This window comes from Mandrillus leucophaeus, unplaced genomic scaffold (genome assembly GCF_000951045.1).
Source record: "Mandrillus leucophaeus isolate KB7577 unplaced genomic scaffold, Mleu.le_1.0 Scaffold428, whole genome shotgun sequence".
Classification (NCBI taxonomy): domain Eukaryota; kingdom Metazoa; phylum Chordata; class Mammalia; order Primates; family Cercopithecidae; genus Mandrillus; species Mandrillus leucophaeus.
In genome coordinates this window covers 100561-109963 of record NW_012104565.1, presented here as the reverse complement: position 1 = coordinate 109963, position 9403 = coordinate 100561, and the positions used below count along the sequence as shown (strand labels likewise).

At 48.6% G+C, this 9403-nt stretch overlaps 1 protein-coding gene across 1 annotated transcript in view; it reads left to right on the top strand.

The window, feature by feature from the left end:
- PTGIS (prostaglandin I2 (prostacyclin) synthase) overlaps positions 1–2488 on the top strand; it is a 42583-nt gene extending 40095 nt beyond the window's left edge. The window contains exon 9 of the mRNA XM_011993224.1: positions 1182–2488. Coding sequence (XP_011848614.1) covers positions 1182–1326 — 145 coding nt within the window. The 3' untranslated portion in view covers positions 1327–2488. The remainder of the gene's footprint in view (positions 1–1181) is intronic.
- Positions 2489–9403: the final 6915 nt, after the last annotated feature.

Here is a 9403-nt window from a genome sequence, read left to right as displayed (position 1 = left end):
CACAAAACTGCCATCCCATAGAAACTCACCCTCTAGTATCCTACAGCCTCAGAGCTGGAAGAGTCTCAACTTGCCTTCCCCTCTTTGACCAGATGGGAGAACCGAGACCCAGAGTGAGAAAGAACTTGGCGAGGGCCACATTCCCATAAGCGGCCCAGCCCAGATCTTCTGTCCAGAGTGTTAACCCCCCTCTCTCCTCATCTGCCCTCTTCTTCACTCCTTCAGTGAGACAGAAGAATCCCCGCCATGTGCTCAGTCCTGCATCGGGCACCTGGGTTGGGGTAGGGAATAGTGGTGGGAAAAGAGTTATGAGATATTCTCCTGACCCTTACGAACATGGGCATTGTAAGATGAGGCAGGGAGGCAGCAACCGTTGACATCCGTAGGGCTGGCTCCATGGTTATGGGGGCACTGATTACATCATAGGCATGGCAGCTTCGAATGTTTAGTACGACAGTTTTCTCAGAAGATGGCGGTAGAGAGCACTTGTTCTTGCAAAGTTGGTCTATTTAGGACAATTTTCTCGGAGATGGCAGTAAAATGTCTTGAGAGAGCGATGCCTGTTTCTAATCTCACAGAGACATCTAAGGGTTAGCAGCAGCCCTGGCCAAGATAGACAGCGAGGGTTCCAGGAGTTTGGAGAAAGGCGGGGAAGGGCGTGGACTGGAGGATCCAGAGGAGTTGCTGTATTTAATCAGCATAGGCTCTGCTCTGCACCTGCCGAATCTCAGTGGCTTTTACCAACAGAGGTGCAGTTCTGCTCACGCGGTATCAGCTGTGGGTTTGGGGGAGTTCCCCACTCTGTGCAGAGACTCGGGCCAGACTCTTTCCCTCTTTCAGCTCTGCCACCTCAACGTGAAGCCTGCATGGCTGCCAGGCGGGAGGGACAGCTGGAGAGCCACACGCTGGCTTGTGAATGCTTTGACACAGGAGTGGCACAGGCCACTTCTGCACACAGCCCATTCACCAGAACTCATCCATGGGTCTGCCTAACCTTACAGGGGGCTGGCAAATGTGGTGAGCAGCAAATGCATTTGTTCAACTTCCTCACGCCTCTCTTCTTCTCCTTTTTCCCAAAGTTGGTGTCAGACTTAGGAGGCAGCCATGCCTCCCCTGCCTTATTGCCAATAACCCCCTGCTCTACTCCTCTCCTTCACACCTTCCATGCCATTTCTCTGCAGATTTGTGTTCCTCGTGCTGGTGCACTTGGACCTGGAGCTGATCAACGCAGATGTGGAGATCCCTGAGTTTGACCTCAGCAGGTATGGCTTCGGTCTGATGCAGCCAGAACATGACGTGCCCATCCGCTACCGCATCCGCCCGTGACAGGGAGCAGATGGATCCACGTGCTCGCCTCTGCTCAGCCTGCCCCAGCCTCCCAGCTTTCTGTGTGCACAGTTGGCTTGGGTGCAGGTGCTAGCATTACCACTTCCCTGCTTTTCTCCCAGAAGACTGGGTCCAGAGGCGGGAAAAGTTAAGAGAGGGTGAACAAAGGAAAGACATGGAAAGCTCTATGGATTATCTGCTGCAAAGTTTTCTTTCCAAAATCAGGCTTTGTCTGCTCCCAACTCACCTCGTTCCTCTCATCTCGTGATATTCACAAAGGCTATTCAGACAAGGCAGGACTAGGAATCCTCACTGCTTTGTCCCCAACTCCTGGAGGGGTCACCTTCCCAGTTCTTATCAGCTAGCATGGCCCAGGCCTTATCCAGTCAAAGCAGATGCTGGCCACAGAAAGGCCATTCAGGACCAGCAGTCTGTCCATTGATGTCATTCAGCAGTCAGTCCCCCAATCATCCTTAAACCAGCTAAAGCCAAAGGAATCCCTTAGAAGATCTGCTTCCCTGGGCGCCCCATTTGCCGGATTGCCCCACTGCTCACACTACCTGAGAAAATGCAGGAGAGCTTCCCCCAAGGCTGATGCATTCCCGGCACAGAACAGGGACACCCTCCAAACCCTGGGCTCTGAGGAGTGGAGTTCTCTGTTCTAGAGTGACAGGCACCAGATGGGATGGGCTTTCTCAGTGTCAGTACTCAGGTAGGGAGCTAAGGAAGACACAGCCCAGACAAGATGGCTGGAAGGAGCCAGCCAGGACTCCTTAGACACGTCAAGCTAAAAAAGAAGGTGCCGATTTCATGCATTCTAGTGCAGAAGCCCCAATTGTGGTCACGATCCAGTCTGCAGACGTGTTTTATTTGGACTGCACTTAAAGAAAATACCTTAGTTGTTATCATCTTTGGGAGAGTTCATTCAAAACGTCCAGCTTCTCTTGAAAACTTGGTTTATCTGACCACACTGGGCTCACATTCCCAAGAGTAACTCTTGGCCAGACCTGAATGGCAGCTGCCTCCCTTACGTGGGACACGTGCTCTCAGCTTCACCAGGGTTCTGACCGGGTCTGCTTCTGCGTTCACAGCGCCTCCTGGCACTGAAGGCATCTGAGTGTGAGACCCTGTTCTAACTCTTAGCAGTGACATTGTAAGAGGTGGTGGGGACCAGCTAATTGGTCCAACCCAGCCTGAGTGCACCACTCTTTGAACAAATGTATCAGTGATGAAAATTTGCCTTTGCCCCAGCTTTAGAACAAAAAGCCTAGACCAGGCATGGTGGCTCACGCCTATAATCCCAGCACTTTGGGAGGCCGAGGTGGGCGGATCACTTGAGGTTGGCAGTTCAAGACCAGCCTGGCCAACACGGTGAAACCCCGTCTCTACTAAACATACAGAAATGAGCCGGGTGTGGTGGTAGGCGCCTGTAATCCCAGCTACTCAGGAGGCTGACGCACCAGAATTGCTTGAACCCAGGAGGTGGAGGTTGCAGTGAGATGAGACTGCACCACGACACTCCAGCCTGGGCAACTGAGCAAGACTCTGTCTCAGTAAATAAATAAATTAATTAATTAATTAAAATAAAAAACAGCTTAAAGAGAAAAATGGCCTGCAAACATTTTTTATGATCCTAGTTTTATTAATATAAGGTCCTGTCTGTTGAGGCCCTTTAAATGCCTGCGATAGGCCCCATAGGCAGTATTTCTACTCCTCACAGCATCTCTGTGAAGAGAAGGAGGGTTGTACCCGCTTCATAGATGAGAAAACCGAGAGGTGAGGTGACTTGCCTGGGGCCACATAGTTCATAAGCTGTAGAACTCAGCAGGCAGATTCACTGTCCCAGGAGCAAATGCTGGGTGAGCAACTCCTGTTCCTTGGGCTCAAGGGGGCTGGTGATGGTGCAATTCTTTCTGGCTTCAGAGAGCTGGCAGAGCCAGAGGCACCTAAACATGGGCACATATCGTAAGACACATAGTGAGCTTTAGCTGGAGGGAGAGAAAAGAACCCTAGACCTCTGAATGTCCCAGAGGCTTGTCTCTTCTCAGAGGAGCACTGGGGTTTGGGGGCTTCCCTGGGCCTCAACCTCCAGGCACCCCCAGGATTCCCAGAGAGACACTGTGATTGGCAGGAGGCGGGATATCCCCAGGGAAACCCATCTTCACGCCTGGGTGACCCCCACTGCCGCCTCCTTCTTAACTCTGCGGGAAATCAGAGCTGGCAGCCTCCAGTGGGAGGACAGAGCCGGTTTCCCTGGCAACGCTCAGTTACCTCATCATGGCTGGGAAGGGAAGGAAGCAAGCTGGCAGAAATAGCTATGGAAGGTCTTGCGCAGGCTGCAACCCTGGTGTGCTGGGGGAAAACCCTTATGACTCCCCCCTTCCAAATCAGGCTAGGTTGTCACTGAGACTAGATTCTCACCTGCCTTCAAAGAAGGGCCAATCCCCTTTAAAGGTCACACCTCCTTGGAGCCACAGTCATTAGTGAATTACACTCAAGGAAAAGACGTGCTCCCACCAGGCAGCTCCAGCTGTTACCTGAGATACTGAAGTGCAGCTCAGGAGACGATGATTTAAACCTACCCTTGTTTTAATCGTTCTTTTTCTTTTTCTTTTTTTTTCTAAAAAAAATAGAAGCTATAAAGAAAAGAGGGAGCGATGAGTGGGTTAGCTACCTGCTACATGCTAGTTAGGAAGGTACCTGGATGCCATTGCATTTCTTCATCCCTTGCTTAAGAATCAAAATTGCTGGACATACGTTAGGAATACTTTCTGTCTTTCTTTTTTAAGCTCAGTGGCAAGAATGAAATACTCTTTTTTTTTTTTTTTTTTTTTTGAGACAGAGTCTCGCTCTGCCGCCCAGGCTGGAGTGCAGTGGAGTGATCTCGGCTCACTGCAAGCCCCGCCTCCCGGGTTCGTGCCATTTTTCTGCCTCAGACTCCCAAGTAGCTGGGACTACAGGTGCCCGCCACCATGCCTGGCTAATTTTTGTATTTTTAGTAGAGATGGGGTTTCACCGTATTAGCCAGGATGGTCTCGATCTCCTGACCTTGTAATCCGCCCCCCCTGGGTCTCCCAAAGTGCTGGGATTACAGGCGTGAGCCACCGTGCCCGGTCAAGAATAAAATACTCTTAAGCTGACCTAATGAAGTGTTTCCTTACCACTGTGATTATTATTACTATTATTTGCTATATTTTAATATTGTTGTTTACTGAATATTCTCCTTTAAACAGACTCGCTTTTTAAACTTCGTTTTTAAAAGGAACTTTTTTTTTCCCAATTGCTGCCAATAGTGGATAACATGTATCACTCGCTGCCAAAAATATAAAGTGACCATAAAAAAGAAAAATAAATTCGCTAGGGAGGGGTGCTTCATGCTGGTGTGGCCAAGGCTGACAGCTATCTCTTCTCTGTTACAAAACGAGATAAGCAAGTGTTAGCATTGCCTTAAGGTCACACTGGCATCTCCCTGAACTTCTCCAGGGACAGAAGGAGGAGTAAGTTGCTCATCACATGGGCCACCAGGGCCATCTCCTCCCACCAGTGGCCCCCACTCACAGGCAGCTGGCAATGTCCTACCTGCCTGTTCCCCAGATGGAGAAACAGGCTCTGAGAGTTCACAGGTCTTGCCCAAAGTCATTGATTTTGATGATTAAAAAGAATAAACACAGTGTTTCCTGAGTAGCAGTGATTGTTATGCCTTGCTATTTTAATAAAGATTCTATTTTCGTATAACATTGTCAAGTGGAAACATGCTGAAATCTATTAAACCATCCTTGTTTGTGGAACTGCCTCTGAGTGTGATTCTGATGGAGAGCATTGGCTGTGCCTGGAATGGTGAGGTCAGCTCCTGGGACAGGAGAGCACAGAGCATCTACTCTGTCCCTTGCTCTGGGCCCAGGCCTCTCACAGATAGAATTGAGTCACACCTTTACCCACCCTCCAAAGCACAGATGAGTATCCCCGTTTTTATAGAGGAAAAGACTGAAGGTCAGAGAGGTGAGGTGGTTTGCCCAAGAACACGTGGATAAGAAGTAGCAGACCTGGGATTCAAATGCAGGCCCCTCTGTTGCCTGAGACAGTGTTCAGGATCTTTCTTTCAGTGATCCTCCTCCTGGCAGCAGAGGGACTGGGTACCCATTAGAGCAGGGGTCCACAACCCCTGGACCACGGATCAGTGCAGGTCCTTGGCCTGTTAGGAATTGGGGTCCACAACAGGAGGTGAATGGCGAGCAAGTGAGCAGAGCTTCATGTATATTTACAGCCGCTCCCCATCGCTCACACTACTGCCTGAGCTCCACCTCCTGTCAGATCAGTGGCGCCATTCGATTCTCATAGGAGGGCGAACCCTACTGTGAACTGCACAGGCGAGGAATCTAGGTTGCACCCTCCTTATGAGAATCTAATGCCTGATCATCTATCACTGTCTCCCATCACCCCCAGATGGGACCATCTAGTCGCAGGAAAAAAAGCACAGGCTCCCACTGATTCCACATTATGGTGAGTTGTATAATTAGCTCACTATTTCAAACAATGTAATAATAATATAAATAAAGTGCACAATAAACGTAATGCACTTGAACCATCCTGAAACCATACTCCCACCCCCACCCCTGGGCCCGTGGAAAAATTGTCTTCTATGAAATCAGTCCCTGGTGCCAAAAAGGTTGGGGACCGCTGCATTAGAGGCCTTTGGGGCAGACCCTGGTAACAAGCAGACAACACGAAAGCTCTCTTTAAAATTCACTGGATGTTCTCCATCCTTCCCCAGAATGCATGCATTCATTTTAATATAAAAAGAAGGGGTGACATGGATTAAATAAGCCTTGGGATAAATAAAAAGGGAAATTTGTTTTTTTCTCTCAAATCTTTGTATAGAAATAATATCCCAGGGCAGATGTGCCTCATGTCAGTTTCCTCATCTGTGAGGAGGTCATGGAGGCGCATCAGGTGGGATGGGATTTGGCAGTGAGTGACAGACTTTTCAAAGTAACATAGCAACATGTTATACATTAACATGCTTTCATTCAAGACCGCAGGCTTTTTTTTTTTTTTTTTTTTTTTTGGAGTCTTGCTCTGTCTCCCAGGCTGGAGTGCAGTGGTGTGATCGCAGCTCACTGCAACCTCTGCCTCCCAGGTTCAAGCGATTCTGCTACCTCAGCCTCCTGAGTAGCTGGGATTATGGGCATGTGCCATCACACCCAGCTAATTTTTGTATTTTTAGTAGACACGGGGTTTCACCATGTTGGCCAGGTTGGTCTCAAATTCCTGATCTCAGGTGATCTGCCCACCTCAGCCTCCCAAAGTGCTGGGATTACAGGCATGAGCCACCATGCCCAGCTACATTTTTTTTTTTCTCTCAAGCAGACACAGGAAGCTAGAGGTGGTGTGGCATCTCCATAATCATGAGGTCCCTCCTTTCTGGACCCTCTAGCATCTGTAACCAGTGGTTTCCACCTCAGGGGCTGATATGGCTGCTTGAGCTCCAGCCATTTTGTCCACATTCCACCCAGCAGGAAGGAGGGTGAAGCAAAGAAGAGAAAAATCTCCTTCATTCATCCCATTGGTCAGAACTCAATCACATGACCACATCTTGCTGGACAGACAGGAGGCTGGGAAATGTAGTCTTTCTCTTCAGGACATCAGTATGTGCCCTCAGCGGGATACCATACCCCATTTTGAGATGTGCTGCATTATGCTCTCTTGTTTACCAGTCATGGTCTGAGTCATGGCAGAGCCAGAGGGACAGGGCTTGGCTTCCCTGAGCCACTAACCCAGCCTTTGTTATAGCCTGAGTCCTAGTGATCTGCAGCTCCAAGACTTTGGCCTTTCGTGCCCTTGTACCATTAAAGTCAACAGAGAGACCCAGCATTTTATTTTGCCAGGTAAGGACATTAAGAAATACATTTACTCCTACTGTCAGCTTACGAAAGGATATTTTAATACCCCTAAAGCAGAAAGGTAGGTTTCATATTGGAATTAACACAACCACTCACTCAAAAGTCTATATTGAATAGCGCAAAAGGTAGAAACAACCCAGATGTCCACCAACTGATAAATGGATACGCAAAATGTGATATATCCCCCATTCCAGTGGAATAATATTTGTCAATAAAAAGGAATCCAGTACTGACATATGCTACAACACAAATGAGCCTTGAAAACATTATGCTAAGTGAAAGAAGCCAGTCATGAAAGGCCACTTATTATAGGACTGAATGTATACGAAATGTCCAGAATAGGCAAATCTATAGAGACATGAAGCGGGCTAGTGGTTTCTAGGGATGGGGAAATAGGGAGAAATAGGGAGTAACCACTAATGAAACCTCCTAAAATGGATCACCGTGATGGTTGTGAAACTCTGTGAATGTACTAATCAATGGGCTTTTTTTTTTTTTTTTTTTTGAGACAGAGGTCACACTCTGCCACCCAGGCTGGAGTGCAGTGGTGTGATTTCAGCTCACTGCAATCTCTGCCTCCCAGGCTCCAGCTATCCTCCCATCTCAGCCTCCTGAGTAGCTGGGACTACAGGCGGGACGACAGGCCTGAGCCACCACACCTGCCTGGCTAATTTTTGTTTTTGTTTTTGTATATTTTTGTAGAGAGGGTGTTTTGCCATGTTGCCCACGCTGATCTCAAACTCCTGGGCTCAAGTGATCCTCCCTCCTTGGCCTCACAAAGTGCTGGGATTATAGGTGTGAGCCACCATCCCTGGCCATGGGGACAAATTTTATGATGTATGAATTATACCTCAAGAAAACTGTTATACACTTGTCAAGTAAGTATTTTGAGCACCTCTTGTTGTACCAGGCACTGTTCTAGACAACAAGACCTGGCAGTAAGTAACACAGACCCAAAAAATGATACATCTCTGTCTTCATGGTGCTGACATTCTCATGGGAGAAACCATAAGAAATGAGGCAAATAAGTAAAATATAAAGCAGTTCAAATGGAGACAAGTGCTTTGGAGAAGAATAAAGGAGTCAGGAGATGGGAAGTGAAATTTTAAAGAGAGTGGGCAGGAATGGCCTCCCTGGGGGAGCTTTGAACAGAAACTCAATGGAAATGAGAGGAGCAAACGATTGGGGCATCTGAGGAAAGAATGTTCTGGAGAGATGCAATGGCAAATGTGAAGATGGGAAGCTCTGGGGTGGGTTCTAGGAGCAGGAGGGAGGCAGCGTGGCCAGCAACCATGCAAGGGTCTGGGTAGAGAAGGGCCATGATTTAACTTATATTCTAGCAGGATCCATCTCACCGTCCATGCCAAGGGCTGGGAAGCTGGAGACCAGGGACGAAGGGACTGCGCTAGTCTGGGCAAGGTCTCCGCCTTCATAGATTTCACATGTGGGCAGCAGAGACCATTCAGTGAAGAAACAAATCAGCATAAATACAGTGTCAGGTGCTGAGGAGGACTCCGAAGATAAGCAAACAGCAGGAGGTGATGGATGCTGACATAGAGGTGGATGTGCCCATGGCCTTGGAGGCAGTCAGGAAAAGTCTCCAGGCAGGTGGCGAGATGAGTTGAGGTCAAGATGAGAGATAGCAACTTTGTAAAGAACTAGGGGAAGAACATTCCAGGAGAAAGAGACTACAAATCCAAAGAACCCTAGAGAGGCAAGGGGTTCAGTGTGCTGGAGGAAGAGAGCATCCCAGGGAGGCTGAGGCTGAGTGAGGCGGTGGCAGGAGCTGCTCTGGGAGCAGACCTTGTCAGGAAGAGGAGGCTGGGCTTTATGCTAAGTGCCCTGGGAAGCCAAGAGAGAGTTTAAGTAGGGAAGTAAACCACCATCATCCTTTAAATGGAATCAATTTAGCTTTATACAAATCTCATTCCATTGTCCCTATTTTTCTCATTCATTCCATGATGGACCAGTGAAAATGCAACCACATTATTGGTCTGGCATTTGGGAGTCATGGCCATTTGAGACATGGTTCAGAGGTGTGTGTCTGCAAGGACTGGAGGGCGATGAGTTGGGGAAGAACTGGCGGTGTGCTATCTTATTGCCCCAGGACCTTCCGTGGAGCTTCACAGTGGCCTGGGAGAGACAAGGCAGGTGCACCCATGCTATAGTTAGGATGT